At 40.4% G+C, this 21,945-nt stretch overlaps 1 protein-coding gene across 1 annotated transcript in view; it reads right to left on the bottom strand.

The window, feature by feature from the left end:
• csmd3b (CUB and Sushi multiple domains 3b) overlaps positions 1-21,945 on the bottom strand; it is a 397,291-nt gene that overhangs the window by 294,214 nt on the left and 81,132 nt on the right. The window contains exon 2 of the mRNA XM_078268303.1: positions 9,069-9,291. Within this exon, the coding sequence (XP_078124429.1) occupies positions 9,069-9,291 (223 nt within the window). The remainder of the gene's footprint in view (positions 1-9,068; positions 9,292-21,945) is intronic.

The raw sequence follows: 21,945 nt of genomic DNA, 5'->3' as shown, positions 1-21,945 counted from the left end.
TAATTCTGATTTTGAAGCAAGAAAATGCTGGTCTTAACCGCATACACAGGAGCTTGCAGGGAGAAAAGCCTTGAAAAAGCCACAAAAAGAAAGAGAGAAACCTTTTCTCTTCCTTCCTGTCTATTTAACCTGAGCAAAGCTATTTGGATCTTCTAGCGCACGCGCACACGCACGCGCACACACGCACACACACACACACACACACACACACACACACACACACCTTACACCCCTACAGGGCAGAACTGATGCAGGAAGAGATGAAATACCACTACCTCAGGGGTAAACACACCTCGGTTCACACTCACACAAACGGCTCACTCACTTACACACACACATATACATCTACATCTACATCTACACCTCTTGCTTTCTTCCCAAAAAAGTGTACTCAATTCCACTCAGGAATATTGTCCAAACATCAAAGACCATATTTGCTTATTTTCACACCAATGACATACTCCCGTTTCCTACGGTGTAGTGCATGTTTTCAATGGTCATGTTTCCATCTAATTGTCAAGCGAATTTTAAGCGAACTTTTGAAATGTCGCAAAAAAGAAGAAAAAAAATGCTAATTAGAAGTATTTCCACGAACTGGTTTAGAGCGAATAAACTCTTTTTGCGTCGTTTGTGTATTTGCAGCGCGTTTGTGTATTTGGTTGTGTTGTATTTGCAGCGCGTTTGCTAAATGCTGCGCATATGTTGTCAAATTTATGAAGATGTTTTCTTAATTGCTTGTGTTTTGTCTATTTGCGTGTGTTTCATTAGGTTGCAGTAAGTTTGCCTCTGTTGGCCACCGTGGGGTAAGACAAGCATTATAGTGTGACTGTCACACTGCACTCTGTCCAAGGTAAAACAAAAGGCTGCTAGGTCCCTGACCAGTCCATTTGCTCTCACCTCTCCTACAGTCCAGCTTTCCTCCCCTGTAACCTCAGTCAGTCACTCACTGACATGCCAATAGACGAATGCCCCTGCTTCAGTTCCTTCACCAGCCCCAGGTCCCAAGACTTCGGTGACACCTGACAAAATATGACTTCAGGGCCGCTGTTTCCCCCCAACCTCACCCATTCGCTTCCTTCCACGACTTAGTCACATAATACATCTTTTGATGTTTTTGTATTGAACTTGACAACATAAAAAAATGAGTCATACAACAGCAACAACCACACTGCGAAAAATGTTACATCTAACGTTAACATGTTAACGTTACCATTTTAATCCACAAGCAAGAAACAAAAAGGTAACGTTAAATCAAAGAGGTCATCTCTCTAGCACACATTAGCTAGCTAATACAAAAATAGCTAGTTAACGTTTGACAATAGCAGTTAATTAATGTTACAACAGGCTACCGAATGCTAGCCAACAATGAGTATAAAACAAAAAATCACACAATAGGTGGAATTAGTTTCAGATCATAGTACTTACGAGAGTTAATTAGTCCAAATTGAAAGCTTTATTCATCCTCCTGTCAAAAGAAATCTTTTACACCTGAACTTGCCCACGGCATGATATGCCGCAAGCCGCAACGTCTATGCTGCATTCAGGGGGAATTGGAACATGTGCATATTTCTAGAAATCTCTACATTATGGAAATAATGAATTTCCTCAAAAAAGAATAATGAAAAAATAGAAATAAAAAAGGCCTCCTCCTACATTCTTTGAGTTTAGATGTTAGTCCCTTAGTTATAGTTAGGCATTTACACAATCTGTAATGTGTCTCCAGCAGTGCTCCATACTTCACTGCAGTAACTGTGTTTATTTGGTAATAGTCATTTTTTGCACGAAGAAGTATTGGAAGCATGTTAACATAACCCAAAACATATTTACTGTATTTTTTGTACTTTTTTATGTTCAGGATTTATAATTTAAAAAACAAATGTACTTACATTACAATATAATTGATAATTGATAACTGAGGTTTAAATAATGCTCTCTACATGTTTTAAGAGGGTTAAGAGGGCACCACATAGCGTCGTTTACATGGTAGTGTTATTCACTTTTCAAGACTAGAAAGAGTCTTGCTTTTTACACACTATAAATAATATGCAGACCCAAACAGAATCTGCAGACTTTTTTTCAGCGGTGATCAAGAATGAAAATCTACGGAATTTAGCGGACTGTTTTTCTGCATGGGTTGGAGATGTTTGAACATTCAGAGTTTTATTTTAATTATTTTAATTTGTTGAAAATCACCGAGAAAATCTGCATAAAATCCTGCAGAATTCTGCATCCGCGTGGCCCTGGATATATGCAACAACCTCAAGCATACCCTTGCACTGATAGATTTTTTTCTCCAAGACATATAATCGTTGGAAGAAAAGTGCAAACAACAATGAAGATATTTTAGAGATTAATGTCATATATCAAATGGTGAAAATTTACCGTGAATCAATATAAATTGACCATAATAGTCTGCCTCTCAATCTGTCTGAAACCACAACTAAAACATTCAACACTACATTTAAGTCTTACTGTGTTTTTGACCTCTGTATAAATGTAATCCAGACATTCTAACCACATTTCTAAGGATCAGGGTCTGAGATTATACAGAGTGGACCCAGTCAGACAGTGGACATGCATCCACACAAACCTAGTTTTACTTTAGTAAATGGTTTAAGAACAGATTTGCTTGCACAAAACAAACAAAGCCACTAGATGGAATGGACAGACTGACAAATTACATTGATCAAATATTCATACAGTGACCTGATACAACTTCAGTAGCTGTTTTTGCGAGCCTGACTTAGCAGTTTCTTGCTGTAAAACATAAACTTACATCTGAAGTAAAGACTTTGAATTTGAATGCATGAACACCAGAAAGTCATCTGTAAGGATGCTGCAATGAATATTCCCACAATGGTGAAAGAAAGGTGCTGAAAAAAGAAACAATAATAGCATTAATAATATAAATTTGACATATCTCTAAAGAGAGTAAACAATCAAGTAAAACCAGACATGACAATTATATCGCCAAAGAAACAATATGGTAACCACGGAAATATGAATTCCACCTTTTACCATTAGTTTCCATTAGTAACAATCCTAGAGCCTGTGCCTCTCACTTAACTAAACATTACATGAGTTAATACTCTGTGTGCCCTAAATGTGTAAAATTATTTTATTTCCACATGCTGTCTTGATTTTGTTTATAGCAGAAATGTGGGCTGCAGATACCTCCTCATTTAAGCATGTCCCCCTGGTTATACATTTTTAAATAAGACCAGATTTTCAGGTCTGGGTGGGAAGGTTGTGTGTCTAAATGTAGGGTTTCAGTAAGTGGTCTTTGCATTGCTCTCAATTATTTATCTAAGATTTCCCCTTGTTTCCTGTGAATTGATTCATTATTCTCCAAAACTCAATCATGACTTTATTTCAGCATTCTGTGACCCACTTTGGCAATGACTAAAAGTGATTGCCGTTTGACTTTATTTTGCATGTTGACAGCAATAACAAATAAGCATTTAAGCTTTTGTCAAAGCTTTTGACTGTCAACAACATGTCGTCAGTCCCACACACCATTGGGATCAAATCCTCAATCTGGTTATTTCCTATTTTAATCCTGAAAGTCTGTCAAAGAAAGACATGTACTGTTTCTGCCATTGTTGCATTTCATCCATCTATCCATCCATGCTCAAAAACTTTCAGATGCTCACACATTATTAATTCCCAGACAGCTGTTAAATTCTCTGAGGTCTATGTTGTTGTCCTAATCAAGTCTTCCACTCAAACAATTTCTGTGCCACGACCTTACCAGGCGTTCACATTTCCTATGACAAAACATCAGTGAGTGACAGGAAGCCATTCATTTCAAATGGCAGCTTGTAACACAGGAAGACATCAGCTACAGCTACAATACGCATGGTGACAGGACGAAAGCAACTGAGGTGACAAGGGAAAGCAGTGTTATGTCAGACTTTATGCAAATGTTTACCAAACAAGGAAACAGTGCTTGTCTGTCAGCGTCAAAAGAAATGAATAAACAGCAATGATTCAACTTTTGGTCTTAGTAAATAAATACATGAATATGGTTGCAACAGAACACAACTCTTTTCATGAACAAACAAAACCATGAAATAACCAACACTTATCTGTGCTGTAATTTAAGGTTATTTAAGCATGTTTTAAAGATCCATCCATCTTCGTCTGCTTATCCGGTGTCGGGTCGCGGGGGCAGCAGCTCCAGCAGGGGACCCCAAACTTCCCTTTCTCGAGCCACATTAACGAGCTCCGACTGGAGGATCCCGAGGCGTTCTCAGGCCAGGTTGGAGATATAATCCCTCCACCTAGTCCTGGGTCTTCCCCGTGGCCTCCTCCTAGCTGGACGTGCCTGGAACACCTCCCTAGGGAGGCGCCCAGGGGGCATCCTTACCAGACCTCTAAGGGAGACGCCAGCCACCCTCCTGAGGAAACCCATTTCGCCCACTTGTACCCTGGATCTCTTTCTTTCAGTCATGACCCAGTCTTCATGACCATAGGTGAGGGTAGGAACGAAAACTGACCTTCTGGCTCAGTTCTCTTTTCGTAACAATGGTGCAATGTTTTAAAGATGCTGACATGAATTACCTTGACTTTCTTCAGTGTTTGCTTCTTTGTTAAGCACTTAATATATTATCAGAAATGACAAAAAACTGAACTGGCATTTCTATTACATGATAAATGAATAAATGTTCAAACCAAAGGATAACCGCAAGCTGAAAAGCCAACAACATAATGTGACAAATGACCAATGAAGACAATTAACAGACTTCATTCCAAAATGTCACACCGTCTGTTTAAGGGTCTCTTAGGATAAATCAAGCAGACCTCAGGAGGCTGCAATATAATTCAAAAATGATTACTTACAAACACACTCTGTCTTTGCTTCTTAACTCTGCCTCTCTATCACCTGTTTTCTTCTTCATCTCTATTTATGACTCCGTCTTCACTGTTAATGAGTATGTTAACGTCCACACTGGTATCACAGGAACTATGTTTCACTTAATACTTTAATCCCCTTAATTAAAACCTTTTGTCTATTAATCTAATTAAGAAAACTCTCCCTTGAAGAGCTATAGTGGAAATTGTTAGGACAATTACATATTTATTAGGTCATATTTCTTCCAGGTATTCCCAACTTTGTGGTTGAGAAGCCACATGGGATACCTTGTTTTTAGAATGAATTCACTTAAATATTAATTAGCAATTAAAAGACAGCATTAAAGATTAATTTTTTTGGAGAAAATAGTCTATATGTCTTCAAAAGCTTTTGGAGGACACAGAAATGCCATAAAGTCTGCTTTGACCTGGTTGTCACTGACCAAAAAGCAAAACTACTGTAGAATGATAATGAATTCCTATGCAATATTGATGTGTTTTAGATGTTGGGGTTACAGTGTGTGAGTGCATTGTGGGTTTTCAAAACTCTACAGGCACAGAGATTATGAACAGAGATTATGAACAAGACTCCCATTTATCATATTTGTTTGTTGCACTGACATCATGAAGAGGGTGGACAGGTGAGACAAGACCCACCCAAAGTTCAAAACACTCTGTCACAGTCAATAATTCCAACTTCATACCAGAGTTAATAAATAATCGAGGGGGAATGAATTGTTATTTCACAGTACTTGAATCTGTGTTTAGCATGAAAGTCAGTCAATAATATGGATTATCAGTCAGATCAGACGTACCCGTGCCCACTTGCTGTGCTGTCAACAGGCCAGGCTGGAACGCAGCAATAAAGTGCCCTTTTCTTGGTTATAAATATATAGCCATTGAAAAATCACTTTAAATCTTGATTAAAGTGTCAGTGGTGAAACTCTTCAATAGATGTGACCCTGATTGGACGAAAAGCAGCTTGTTCTCACTCCCATCTCTTAAATACTGATGATTGGTCAGTGGCTCTCTGCGTCGGATACCGGCATAAAAATCACCCTTCAGCGTCTGTATGGAACGCACTTGGTATAGCACAGCTTGATTGCAGAGCTGTAAGATGACATAGTATCAAGAGCGGCAATGAAAGACACAAAATCTACATAGAGAGATTGGTTGGGGTGGTGGATGGGTCAAACAACACAGGACTTTCCCCCAGGAGACTGGGGTTCATGTCCCGTTCTTCCGCGTCACTGAAACGTACATTTTGTAACCCCACCCCCAGTCTTTTCCTAAACCTAACTGTCTCGTTTTTGTGCCGCATGTCAGTTAAACGTACGTCCTGACCCAGAGTCAAAAAGTGGCGCCAAGAGTCCCAACCAAGCGCGTCTAAATATGACGCTAAAGGAGACTTTTTTTGCCTCAATAACAAATGACAAAGGCACCTGACCAAACATCGTGCGAGTGAGAATGTGTTGCCTTGAACGTTATCAGAAAAAAAATGGGTGTACAATTATCATACCTTTTTCTGAAATCATGCCATTGATTTTATGTTGTGTTTAAAATGTTGTGTTTTGAAAGGAAATGATATAGCCTGCTTTATTGGGACGAGGTGAATGTCAGTCATGTGACATAAGAAATGTGAACAATCTTGAGAGATTGGACTAGTGTGTGTGTGTGTGTGTGTGTGTGAGTGATCCATGTTAATCTCTCTCCCCATAATTACCATTTTCTTGTTAATGGATCTAACCTTTTAATCACCATTTTGCCCTGTGTCGCAGTGCATGTTTGTGTGTGTGTGTGTGTGTGTGTGTGTGTGTGTGTGTGTGTGTGTGTGTGTGTGTGTGTGTATAAGGAGCGAAAGAGAGAGAGACAGAATGAGACAGCAGAGTAATTTGGCTTAACTAGCGGGCCGATTGTAACTATGCAGACCATAAATCTTACTCACACACGGTGTGCACGCGTACCCTATGCATGAATGCATGTGTGCACACACTCATACAGAACATCATTTCCTGTTATCTCTGATAAGCAGGAAATCCTAATCAAGCAATAAGAGCATAGAGGGCATCTTTCACTTTCTCTCCTCCTGTTTGTTCTCTCTCTTTTTCCTGCAGAATTGGAAATCACATATTATGTAAAGCCAAAAAATGTCATGGTCACCTCACTCTACACTATTCTATTTTATTCTATTATTATTTTTTGCTCTCTTGTTTAATTAACTCTGTATGGCAATTTGAGCACTAAAAGCCACAGGATTGTCCGAGAAAGGTTGATTATTGCAGCTGACTGATTAGAAATTATGCCTGTTGAACCAGAGGAACATGGTTCATTCCCCACAGCGAGAGAATTGCTTTTCAGCAAACGACCAAGTATCAAGAGGACTCATTTCATCTCTGCATGATCCACATCCTTTTTCCTCAACTGAACCAAACCAGATTTTCTTGCTTAGCACTATGTCAGTGGTAGTTGCCTCACACTTGCCTAATGTTATTAAAGAAATCTATTTCTGACCTTAGACAGAACTTGTTTGTGGCAAACCATGCTGGTCTTAGCATCTCTAGTCTGGCACAGAGTTGCCATCTTTTTTAGTTGTCTTTTCTTTTGTTGGGTGGATCTGTTCTATAAGCAGATATTCCTCCCTGGGTTTGTGCATCCATAACAAAACTGCCTTGAGGAAGAGGAGCCTCTTGTGTGGAGCTTTCCGTGGTTTCCAGTTGGATAATCTTGATTCCAAGAATTAGTTCCAGGTGGATTTTCACATCCACAGGATCCAAAATGAAATGAAGAGCTCATTCACAGTTGGTTTCTCATTTCTGTTGCTTCCACAGAATGACAAGTGAGCAAGACAGAGAAGCCTCATCCAAAGATCAAACACAACAGCTTATCAGCATAGTATCGAGTCATGTAGTGACTTGACAAAATATTGTCTTCTTCCCATAGCTAGCACTTATAATATATTGGCTGTAATGTTTGGTTTGTATTGGCAAGGAGTAGCTGGAAGAAGAACTATTCATTCATACCATTTTGCTTTAAATGTGTGGTTCTTCTTGGTAGAGCTTTCCAATTTTTTATTTTTTTATTTTTTTATTTTATTGACTGATAAAAACAAGTTGTTGTTTTTACTCAGCAGATTTAAAGGTTACCGAATACCTCATGCAGCAAATAATTAAAAGTTTATGCAAAGGCTGCTTCTGTGTGAATAAACTTTGTCATCTTAAAAGTTCTATTTAGATCCAGAGGTGAACAGAAACTTTTTGTGGACCAACTTGTGCAACAGTCAAAACCTAATCTCCATCAGTGTTTAGCCATGTGAAAATCAAACATGTCAATAGAGAGCACTATCACATTTTACAGTGAATTAAATAACTTAATAATAATTTAATTGCAGTCAAATGTGAATTGAGTCACATACAGATGCTATTAGGCACTATTGATTGCCTGATAAAATCACAAGGCAAAGAGAATTTAATAGCTTATCTGAAGCTTCTTTCTGGGTATTGTGTCTTGCAAGAGGGGCTCGATAAACTAGTTCAATAACTAAAGGGAAGTCGCAGTGTCACTGATTGAGCCTGGGCAATTTGCACCCTGTTACTATACAAGGTCATTTGTTCCGCTGCAGTAGTATTGCTCGAGAGAATCCAGCCCAGCACGATAACATCTTGTCTATGTTTGTTGAAACATATGTCGTTTATGTCATTATAAAACAGTTGCTTTCCAAATAAATGCATTCGTACCAAAACTCCAAATATAGGATAAATTCATTAATAGAACCAGTACATCCGTCTGGTTCTTTTAAATTCATGAACCCTAATATTTGATCATGTAAACACATTATTTCATAACAGCTCATCATCAATTGGCAAAAAAACAAAGGAGTACCTTTTCATAGCTTCAGCTTAGACAACTGAAAACTGGCTGCACATCACTGGTAACCTAATAATAAACAATGGGCTATATGCCATAACAGGTGTTTGTGCTGTGTTTGCCGTGCTACTTTCTAATTGTGATTAGAGGATGTTGAACACAAATAATTTGCTGTGAAAGTAGTCAAAATAAAGTGTGTAAAATACAGTTCTAATTTGTCTTACTTAACAGCCTACTGTCATTACATTATGACTCATAGCAAAACAAAACAACAGAAAACTTCCACCTTATCTTTGCCAATTTTTCAAATTTGCACACTTGTTTACAAGAAAAAAAAACAATGGTCCTACCTGGTTCTGAAGTTAGCAGGGTGTGGGTGTCCATCATACAAGGACAAGAAGTCATATTCTTCTTCGATGGCAAAGGACAAGAACATCAGCTGGATTCGACTTCCTTCCTCCCCGACAATGACCCAGGTGCAGTTCGCCCCATTAGGGTAGCCATAAGGAAAGCCTGGCGATTCTATACTGCCATTTCGGCCTTTCAGTGTACCGCCACATGTATAGATGAAACCTAAAGGGGGGGAAAGAAAAAAAAAAGATTTGTTCTTATCAGAAATTAAAATTGTGGCAAAGAACAGCTGCTGTGTGAGACAAAAGAGAATAAAAAGGAAAGGAGGGAGAGAGAGAGGGAGAGAGAGAGAGAAATTATATCTAACGTTTAGAGATTAAAGTACACAACAAAACAGCACCGACAAGGACAGAATATTGTATGCGTGTCTTTGTGCATCCATGTGCGTTTCTCTGTGCATATAACAACTGAGATATTTCTATTATTCAGATGTGTTCTGTTACAGTTTATCATAGTTTAGAAATGTCAATAGGTCAGAAGACTGTTTTGTGCAAGACAAGATAATAGGAAACAGATGCGAGATAGCTGTTAGACACAAGTAGGCGTTCAGGTGAAAAGGTCAACAAGAGCAAAAAGGAGGAAGTGGAACCAAACAGACTCCTGGGGCCTCATGTATAAAAGACTGCACAGCTTTCATACCAGGAGATGGCGTACGGCCAAAATTGAAAAGTACCTACGCGCAGAAATATTCACATGTATAAAACTGTGTTGGGTGGGCAAACTCATGTGATGCATAATTGATCCCGTGGATAATTTGTAGGCTATGTAAGTGAACAAGGTGTACCCGGTCCACCAAACATTGGGCCGTCTTGACTGTCTTGATACTGCACATATTTTTGTTACTGTAGTCCTATTTACTATTTCATTATTTCATCCATGCGTGGCACAGCAGATCTGTGCGCACTGTCACCTGCCGTGGAGACGCTGGCCTCACTAACCTCTCCTCCTCTGAGTCGGGTATCCCTCGCGCTTGACTCAGTTTCACTGAGCCTACTAACACGTAGAAAATCAATGGCATTACATCAGTGAGTTCATGCTGCTTATTGTGCGTAATTTGGACTGACACTGAGATGCATGTTGTTTGGTAACTGGTGTGGCGCTGCCACTATTCTCTTGATTTCCAGTTTGACATGGTTTGGTTCATTCACCATTTGCCACTCTGGGCATTTTCTTTTATTGCTTATCCAAGATGACAAAACTACAAACAGAAATTTTTTTTCTCGCCTCCACCCCCGTGATCAGCCAACCCGGTCTCACGCCAGTTCGTAATATGGTCACGTTATTTTGATTTATTGATTTGTGTACAGGTCACGATTTTCTCGTTTATTTCGTGTACATGTCACGATTTTTTAACGTGACCATTTCACGAACTGCCATGACACTGGGCTGCTCTGGGGGACGCAACAACGGGGAAATGAAACGCCACACGCCGGCGACAATAACGGGACGGACCGCAACATGTGGGACGCGATCCCCGGACACAGGGACACGATCCGCGGTCTCTGTGGCACGCAACAATGGGGACATGAAATGCCACACGCCGGCCACAACAACGGGACGGTTGTGGTTAGGAAGACAATAACGCAGAATGGAACTGCAACACGTGGGACGCAATCCCCGGTCTCCGGGGTGAAAATCCAGTGTTGTTTGACCCATCCACTACCCCGTCCAATCTCCCTGCGCGGATTTTCGCCTTATCAATACTACTCACTGATCACGAAATATGTTTCCCATTGAAATACATTACTTTAAAATTCGTGCTCACCACACGAAAATAACGACATTAACGTGTTCAGTACACGAATCAATAGATTCAATAACGTGACCATTTTACGAACTGCCATGAGACTGGGCTGGACTGAAAGTATTTTCTAAGTGGATTTTTCATTCATTTCCCGTCCTCATGTTTAACAGAGGTTAAGTAGCCTGCAAATTAAACAGTTAGTAATGTGAAAGATGTGAAACATTATCCACATAAATGTTCAAACTTTTGTGGAGTAATGGCAGATAAAATTAAGTTTTTTCATAGACAACGTCAGAGACGTATGCCAGTAAGTGAAGTGGAAACTTTATTTTGTAATATTGTAATTGTTTGGGGATTTTCTGCACTTTTCAGTTAGAATTCACCACGTTACAGAGCCAGAAAAGACTTTGCAGACGGCCCGCACATTCTCACGACTGCTCAACAGTTTGCGTGACGGGCCGCACATTCTCACGTCAAGTTACATTTTTATACATCACAAAGTGTCCGTGAAAACCAGTGTACGCAACTATAGATGAGGCCCCTGATGAGGGGATGCATGGAGACGCAACGCACACACGTACTTTCTGCCTGGCAACAGGACCTGGAGAACAGGATAAATAGGGTAGGGTCAGATAGATCGAGGCGCTTGAACTCTCAAAGGCTGAGTGGACCTGGGCCTCATGTTTTGTCTGATTTGCTAGGGAATACTTAGTCTTTGGTTCAAAGCCCACATATATGTGTTCTGTAATTTTCTTACAATACTTAGAATCTCGTCTCCTTGAGTCATTTCAGTGTACTGTTAAGGATCAATGAACACGCAGAGGAAGGGCTTAGGGGAGTTTAGAGGGGAGTCAGATTAATTCGGCCCACGGGCCTGAAGGTCCAGAACCAAGCCACATCCTCTTCAGTACTGTCTCTCTCTCTCTCTCTCTCTCTCACACACACACACACACACACACACACACACACACACACACACACACACACACACACACACACACACACACACACAATTAGTTACACAAACACACTACTTCTCTGTATTCCTCTGAACCCAACAGAACTACATGTTAATTCACATATCATTTCCACACAACTTTCTTTAATAAAATGGATTCAGTAGTACTGATCTACTGGCCCAGTCCAATATTGGTGGCTGAATATTCATTATTTCTTTTACAGGTAACAGCGCTAAAAAGTGCCAGTCTGGTACTGAAGCAAATGAATGCTTTACATCAATGTAGAAATTAGCCACAAGTCAGCATGAGTGATACGAAGTAGTTCAGCCTGGGTCTGATATATCCTGGTTCTTTGATGCCGATGTAGGATTACATATTAATGGAATATATACTGTAGCTAGAGCCAAAACTGTTGAATCAAGTGTTTGTCTGAAAGTTTTATACAGTAGCTCCATGGATCTGCAATTTGTGGTGCTGCTAGGAACATATTCTTTTCACGGCCATCCCCCACTGCGAGGGCACAGGGCAGGGTCTGTTTCAGAGCAGCACCCCAGGAGCTGGTACTCACATTCAGCATGGGGTGCTTGAACCCAGGTCCTCTGACTGTGGGGGAACTCAGTTGTCACTAAGCTACCCCTTCCACCTGACTTAAAGGCAAAATCATTAAGCGACCAGAGCATTCTCTTGGATTCACCCAATGGGCCTGTAAAAGATCAAAAGCTGGCTATTCCTTTGTTTTTGCTAATGGATTACTGGGGCCCGTTTCAGGAAGGAGGTTTAACAAACTCTGAGTCTAACCCTGATGTCTGAGTTGATTTACCCTGAGATGGGAAACTGAGTTTTCAGTTTCAGAACAGCTGATATGAGATGGTTCAATCAACTCAGAATAGGTTCACGCGCATGCGCCACCACAATAAAAAGGCAGCATGAATGGAGCCATGATACTACGATTCAACAACCACAAACAAACGGGTCGGCGGAAATACTCATGCGCACATACAGCGAGTTGAACATACAGCGCACATGAACACGTATTTCGTTAAAAAAGCAACACAGCGGCTGCTGCAAAAGAGAGAGAATTTGCGTGGGAGAAAATTGCTGCTAGAGTAAATGTGTATATTCAAATATAGTGTATATCATATTTAATCATACGTTTAGTCTAATATTACTGGTGAAATGGTATTGAACCTATAATCTATTTCATTTAGGTGCAATACTGCGGGCGAAAAAGTCCTAGGCCTACTAATCCCATTCAGGCTGCAGCACCATCATTAACAGAATTATAATTCATAATCTTTTATTTAAAAGGGTTTACATCATTCACCTGCAATACTGTGGAACTCCTTTTTAATGTCTCTTACTGGTTTGTGTCCAGGGAACACTACAAAAACGTTTAAAAAACGTTTCAGAGCGAGTCACACTCTTCTGACGGTGCTTTGCTACAGTGACTTTACTAATATGCTCCGCATCACCAATGTTGTAAAGAAAACTGCCGTTTGCAAAAAAAACGTAATGTGACAGAAATAATCTGCTGGGATGTATGTCCACGATGGATGACGTTAGTGATATGAGGACGGATAAGGTTATGTAGGCTACATAACTGATAGACTGGGAAGAAAAACAATATACCGCTCAAATAGGAAGTTATCTGGAAATTAAAATGCGTCGGGGCCTCAATATCATCTCCCGACGTATGTTTAACTCCCTGTGAAGTAGACTAATACAGCTTCTTCATCAATGGGATCGTCAACAAAAGGAAATGCCATGTTCGGAACAAAAACATTTTATAGTCTGCCTAACACAGTTAATAAACCAACCCTATTTTTTTATTCATGCAGCTAACAAACTGCGCTAAAATGCGCCTGATACAGACTGAATGAATTAATGAATGAGGAAATGAAAGAGCGCTGTGTCAGAGGGAGGAGACTGAGAGAAACTCCGTTTCTTGAAGAAAACCTGCTCCCGACCAGGTTAGGTTAACAGGCTCAGTTACCATAGTAACTGACTCTGAGATGAAGTTACCTCTCTTTCTGAAACAGAAAACCCAGAGTTTCCCTCATCTCCGGGTTAACAAACTCAGAGTTTTCACTAAACCTGCTTTCTGAAATGGACCCCTGACAATAGGTCAGTTTTAACAATGCCTTTGAACATGACTCAGCAATTTATAACTGAAGGACGTAACCATTTGTTTCGGTATATATCTTCATTGACTGGGTCTATTCGGATGAAAAAACGACAGAGAGATGACGCAAACTCTTGCACACTCTATGCAGCATCAAAGGCAGTACATGATTTCTTTAGAGAGGGAGAGAATACATACAACTAGATCTTGATGAGCTACAATAGGCTCTTTATCATGGCTCTATGTATGTATGTATTGGCAGGCTGGTAGGTGGAAGAGATGAGGAAAGAGAGGAGTAGAGGAGGAGATGCCAAACTAACAAATACATCAACTGCAAAGACATTATGTTGACTTTTCTCTCTGCATAGGAAAGCAACCCAACATACAAAACATGTCACACCAGCCAATAATTAATGACATTATTTTCAATATTGGAACACCTCAGAGAGCAATATCAGGCTTATACCATGGCTATGTTTCAAAATGTCATCCATTTTCAAATGTTTGTTTATAGTAAGTTTAACCTATGTCTAGGTTTGTTTCACCGGTGAGTTAAGTGAAAGAAACAAAGAATGAATATGATTTCTAAGTTAAAATGGTGTTACGGCCTCCATTTAACGAAACAAACCAAGGCTCAAAAGGGATTGGAGGATGCAACATATAAAAAGGATGCCAGACACAAGGTTAACAATTAACCAACAAGCTTTATTAAATAATGCAAAAAAATTCCCAAAAGTAGCAAACAAAAGAGAAACAAAAGGCACTGGAGACCCCGGCCAAAAAGAACAAAAGATGGGAAGACGCTGGACCAACCTCGCAATGGGCCGTTGCTCCCTGCGTCTCCCCCTAAATTACCTAAAAAGGTCAAACTAATCCTAGAACAAACAGGAGAGACAAATAACTGAACTACCGGTAATCTCCAGACCAAACTAACACAATAAACGTGGATAAGAGGAGTGTGTTATTTTATCCTTTGCACTTCCTTTTACAGGCTGCTTGTAATGATAAATTAGAGGTGAAACAAATTCTGCTGCTGTACTTATTCTAAATCTCTCTGGGTTCCAGAGCCTGCTAAATGCCTAAATTGTAAAATGTAAATGTAATTGATCTCCTCGGACTTCACGGTTCACATCAGGATCATTATCTTCTCCCTTTGATCTTAATGCTCCTTTTATATCAAACACACCACAGGTGTTAGATGAAAACCTTGCAGTGTCCAGAAGTGAAGTCGGTCCAGAGCTTTTTTTTCGATGCTCTATCGATCCCCAATGAAGAAACTCTTCATTTCTTCCGCTCCACAGGAGAGTCAGACTGCAGAGTCAGCTCACAGAGCAGAAACCCTTGGAGCTGGTAGGGATTTAGTCTCATCTGCTCAAGGACACTACAGCAGAGAAGAAAATTGCTGTTATATTGGGCTTGATCCGATGTCTTCTTGCTGGGAGATGAGGTTGCAAATCACTGTATTAGAAATTATTTTATATATTGGAGGTGTGTCTTTTTTGTCTGTTTTATCCTCAGTTTTATATCACTGGTAAAAGACAAAAAAAGGAATAGAATGCTCTACAATAGCTTTTGATGCTGCAGCAGTATGACTTTGGTGTATCATTCAAAGTTTAAATGAAAGTGCTTAATTGAAAATGATATGCTTAAAGTCATTGAACTCCTAGGCTTTAATTGGTCTCCTCTGAGTGCAAAGCTCAACTCAGAATGATCATCCCCCTCCCTTTCATGTTTATGAGCCTCGTTATTTACCATGGCAGCCAGGGCCACAGGGACAGCAGCGTGATCCTGCTGAATGCTTTTTCAACCAATTATCCAAGACAGAACCAAAGAAAGTGTGAGTCTCCATATATGTGTGTGCCTGTGTGTGTTTGTCCAACCCTCATCTACCCAGACAATTCCAATACCATCACAGTGACAGATATAATGACCAATGGCAGTCTGACCGGCAATTAAGGGCAGGTATCTATTCCTTCACAACCAATCAGAGCTGAGATGTTGAGAAACCAGGAGGGAAAGGCAGAGCCACATGAGAGCACACGCAGATCTACACATCCATGTCACGTCTGATAGATTGTGCACAGTACAGCAAGAAAAGAAACTTATTGAACTGCCATTTTAGCCCAGTTCAGAAATGGTAGATACATGTGGTTCCCAACAGGAATTACATTTTATGATCAAAGTTAAGTGAAATTTATGCTCCACGAAGTGGTTCACCTGAGGACAACAAATACTCCCAGTTAAAAAGAAAAGGCAGACTTATCAGAGCTTGTATCCAGTGTGGTAGATTTTTTAATTAAACTCTTTGTGATATAACAACCCCAGCATGTCCAAGATAACACTTATAACTGATTATTATTATTATTATTATTATTATAAAGCTTTGAGATATTATCTAAAGAAAAAGCCAGTTAATTTGATGCCTACAAATGATTTAATTATCAAACTAATTGAATGTACACCTAAATATGTATGTGTATGCACTAATACTTCTATTAGTGCATACACCTAACTATACAGTTGTTTTTACTGTTATTTTAACACCACCTCGTTACAGATGGTATATTGATGAGGTAATAGAATATTAGTATATTAAAATTAATATATAGAACAGAATATTGCTCAATGGCTGTCAATATTTCCTACAGCCAAATACACAGATTGACTGATGCTTATGTGACTGCAATCGAGATTTTGTAACTCAGTCTGTTGACATGCAGCAGTGCATCAAGCAAGAGCATTGTGAGGACAAGATACAGGATTAAGCTAACAATAGAACCTTATTACTGGAGAAGAATGATACATTTTGCCAGGACAAAGACAGGAACTCACACAAAGGCCTTATTATGTCACATGTTACAGTCGAGAGGCTGCCAATTAAGCATATTATAAAGTGCAATTGAAACTTTATTTCGAGTGATGATGAAATAAGTGAGGTGTTCACTGAAGTCCCAGGGGTGACATTTAGTTATGCACCTACAATTAGACGAGTTAGTAACTTAACAGCTCCTAAACAGGACATGTAACACTGACGACCCAGGGGTAATATTCTGTGGTAATGGAAACTACCAAGGGAATATGGTGAAAAGCAACATTTAAAAAAAAAGAAATTCTTTAACAACATTTAAATGATCCCTCTAGTGGTTAAATTATTAATTAGCATTAAGTGTATTCAACCTTGAATCAGGCCAATGACTCACAGGTACCTGGTGGTTCATGAAGTTATGACAAAAAACAAAGAGATGTTTGCAGTTCTATTTCCCAAACATAGACACCGTAACGCATGCATTAGCACCTACAGGCAATTAAGGATCACTCAGTTTTATAATGTTCAGTAAAACACTTGTCATGTAAAATTGTTGACCTGTAAAGCCATCACAAATAAACCCCATAATTGTAGCCTACAGTTCACACGAGAAAATATAACTCAGTCCCTCACAATTTTATCTGAACTCAACAGATTGGAGGGTGTCATAGTCTAAAATGCAGTAACTTCATTAAACTGAATAGTTAGGATACAGGGTGGGGTGAATAAAGAGTGAAATAGGGACAGAAGGACAGAGATAGAAAGCAGAATAAACAGAGAGAAAAGGACAGATTTCCCCCTCGTTCATCATTGGGCGAAGAATGAAAGGATGATTTAAAACTCATCACTCAGAGGGATAGAGGTGAGAAAGTGTAAGAGGGTGATAGCGGGAGAGAGAGAGAGAGAGAGATGGCGAAATAAAGAAAGAGAGAGGGGAGAGTAAAAAGAAGAGAGAGAAGGGAGGAGGATAAGGAGAGAGAGAGAGAGAGAGAGAGAGAGAGAGAGAGAGAGAGAGAGAGAGTGAGAAGGAGACAGGGGTAAAAGAGAGACTTCTAATTATGCTGACTACCAGACCGAAACTGACAGACATTCTACACACACACACACACACACACACACACACACACACACACACACACACACACACACACACACACACGCACGCACGCACACACACACACACACACACACACACACACACACACACACACACACACACCCCACAGGGTCACAGGCATACACAAACACACGTGGAGGTTCACACAGACACACCATAATAAAAAAGGCACACACACACACACACACACACACACACACACACACACACACACACACACACACACACACACACACACACACACACAGGCAGATGTAGGGGATATACACACAAATCCATGCAGTATTTCACAAACACACAGAGTCTCATGGAGTCATGCGCATAAACAGTGCGCGCGTACACACGCACGCACGCACGCACGCACGCACGCACGCACGCACACACACACACACACACACACACACAAAGCCTCCACAACCCTAACCCTGCTGTTATTTACTACACCTTTTGTTCACCACACCCCATACAAACACATACAAAGTGTGACTATACTGAAAAAGCATAGATGCCTCTCTGTATTCATTTAATGTTAGTGATCATATGTTTTTCATAAAATCGGACGGAGCGATTCTGGCCAATAGAAGAGCAGGTGGGGGTCACTCTACTGTAATGTCCACAAACCAACACACGCTTGTGTTGGGTGTGAGAAGAAGCAGTACATTTAGCAATATGTTGGCAATACCATGAAACTGCGTCACCTCTTGGAATTCATAAATGCAGCTAATTCAAGATGACTACACCTGTCACCCTTAACAATGGAGACAACTACAAACTTTTCAGAGTCACCTTTAGAATCTACAGGGCATGTGTGTTTAATACTAAAAAGACATTGGGCTGACTCTTACTTTAAGCAAGGTATATTCCCCCAAAGACTTAAATAGAGATGCTAATTGGCAAACAGTAAAAGATTTGTGGCTGGACTGTGTAGCTCCCAGGTGTGAATATATGCACTGGTACTAATGAGGAACAGGGTTTAGCTGGAAAAGAGCGTGCATGCTCAGCAAAACCTTCCCTGGATAAAAGAAGCTTAAAGACAAAGAAGAAAATCTGCTTCTTGAATTGAGTGGATTTAATAAACCCTGGAATGCAATATACACTAGGCTTGATCTCTTTCCTCAAAGCAATATCTCATCTTGAATGTCTGAGATAATACACTGCAGGAAAAAAAGCACAAGCTTAACAAGTGGCTTATGCCGGCACTCGTCACATCATTTTCAAGACAGTCCAGTTTTTACAGTACAGTAAAGTTTTCTAAAAATGTAGTCAGGGCTACTGTTATGACTTTAATAGCACATCATCAAAGCTCTTTGTAACCACTGCTACTAAACAACACAAGTCGCTGGGCCTTGCTGTGTGGAGTTTCCAAGAACAAGTCAAAAATTGCCAGTAGGTATGAATGTGTCTGTTTGTGTTGGCCCTGTGACCTGCTCAGGGTTTTACAGCCTGCATTAGGCAGCAATGAGTCTTTCTCAATTTCTTTGGGTCAAAAAATGTAGGCCCTACATCAGCTTCAATTATATCACTTTGTTGGTGCAGCAGGGGAGCAGCCGCAAAGGACTGTAGCAATAAAACGCAGGGTAGTTGAGCAAAAAAAGTGGCCAAATACATAATAGCTTGTATCGTGGAGAACTGTGAAAAAAACCAACCTTGCAAGCAACAGGATGGAGGAGAAAATGACTGCTGCGGATAAAACTTTCCAGAATTGTAAATCCTTCCTCAAAGGATTGTAAATTGTGCGTGTATCTTTCCATCAGACAAGCCTTCAAAATGGATTCTGGTTTGCCTTCTCAACCTGTAACAACACACCCTACGGCCCCTTACGTTTTTTCTGCCCTTAGGCAGAAGGCTAATGCATACAGACTCCAGCCGCCTCAAGCCTTTAAAGACAGTGAGTGAAACAACATCATGAAGTGGGTATAATAATTTAAATCAAACCACAATTGATGTATACATGAATAAAAGCCTTCCATTACCATGCAGTAAGATAATGTGACTTCCGACATCCTGATATAAGCTTGATGATTCTGAGGGGGCGAAATCAATTACTAAGCTTGTCATTTTCCACAGGCAGCCTTGTGATCAATATAGCCATTTCCACATGGTGCTGACTGCTAAATGAAGAAACAGTAAAATGACTCTATTCTTCATTTGAATGCGACCCACAGTACCCCCTCAAGGTTGCTGGGCGTCCCCAGCTCCTACTTGCAGTGCCAGTAATGTCTCCGTATGACACATATCTGTGTGGGTGTGCCCAAATCCTGTAATATAAAATATTACTCGTATCCTCAGCAGTGTAGTAATATTACATCAATCCAACTCTGAGAAAAATATACTTTAAATCCCTTCCATCTCTCTGCCTCTCTCTCTCTCTGTATTTTCCGTTTGTCCGTCTCTCTTTCATCTCTCTGCCGCTCTCTCTTCTTCTCTCTCTGCCTCTGCCTCTCTCTGGGGACATCAGTGATACCAGATTCTGTTAAAGGGCTATTCCTCTAATCTCATAGACTCTCATTTATGAATAAAGAATGGCTTTCCCAGTGGAACAACTGACCAATCGAATCATTGCAGATAGACAAACCATCCAATCAGTATTCAGATCACAGCAGCACTCGAGCTCCAGGGGCAAAATGAGATGCGTATTTGTGCGGAAGCATGTGTGCGCATGAGTGCAGTGTTAGTTAATTTAAATGAGCCTATAAAAATTATAGTATCTGTTAATTTTTTTGAGGTGGTTTTGGAAGCGAGAAAGAAATAAAGATGGAGGAAATGGAGAGGAAAGGGTGGTGGTGGTGGGCTTGGGGGGTGACAGAGTGACAGAAAGGTAGACACACTAAAAGCAAGAAAGGGTGACCAAATGAAGAGTGGAGTGGCGGGGGCAGAAGCGGAGAATGAAAGAAGAAAGAGAGATAGCAAAGGGAACATGCAATAGAGAGAGACAGAGCAAGAGAGAGTTAGCATGTTTGAAACGTCCCATTGGTTCCTGCTGTCAGGAACGCTTGTCAGCCAAGAATTAGACTGCTCCACGCTGCCACTGACGGACAGTCGGCCCGTGGTCTAGCCTATACCCTGGAGTGGTTGAGGCTAAATAAGGGAAATGCCTAGAGAGAGACAGAGGGAACACACCGGGCTGAAAATCAATTTATAACACTGTCAGTCAAAGGCAGAAAGGGACGATAGGATAGAGATAAGGACAGAGAAAAAGAGAGCAAGGGGGAGACAAAGGGTGAGAAAAAGGGACACACATAAAAGGGAAAGACAAAGACAAGATTTGAGAGCAGAGGGGACTCTTTGTTATGTTGAGGGATCAGACAGAAGATGAAGTGGCAAAGAGGAGAGAGGAAGACAGACAGACAAATACACTCAAACATTCAGTGAAGCCACTGCAGGTGGCAGAGCCTCTTCAGATAGTACTCCATTGTTGAGAAATAATCAGCAAATTAAAGGCCTCAAAAATGCTGGCATCAAGCTAAAAGCCTCTAGAACCACCACTGCTACGAATCATGGATACGTGACTGGAAACAGTGGATTACTTTGTTAATTTTGACTGATCATCTGTGTCATGTTTAACCCACTGTTTAAATGAGCATGCTGTGACTGCATAACTTCTAATTTAAATATGAATAAGCTTACCTGAAATCCCCATTCATACAATACTGATGTCAGTTTTTAATCACTACACTATTGTTCAAGAATTGCCTGGTGGAGGCTAGCTGTAATTATAAGTATTACTCAACTACTTGAAGCATTTCTAATACACGGGTTTGTTACCACTTTTTATTGCTAAATTCATTATACAACACGGCCTGCAGTGACTTGAAATGTGAGATATTAAAGGTCCTATGACATGCTGCTTTTTGGATGCTTTTATATAGACCTTAATGGTCCCCTAATACTGTATCTGAAGTCTCTCCCCAAATTCAGCCTTGGTGCAGAATTACAGCTACTAGAGCCAGTCCCACAATGAGCTTTGCTTAGGATGTGCCATTTCTGTGTCTGTAGCTTTAAATGCTATTGAGGAGGAGAGAGGGGGGGGCAAGGTGGAGGGTGTGGCCTTGACCAACTGCCATGCTT

This window comes from Sander vitreus, chromosome 14 (genome assembly GCF_031162955.1).
Source record: "Sander vitreus isolate 19-12246 chromosome 14, sanVit1, whole genome shotgun sequence".
In the NCBI taxonomy this organism is placed as follows: Eukaryota; Metazoa; Chordata; class Actinopteri; order Perciformes; family Percidae; genus Sander; species Sander vitreus.
The sequence above is the reverse complement of the archived record's forward strand: the minus strand, read 5'-3'. Positions and strand labels throughout refer to the sequence as shown.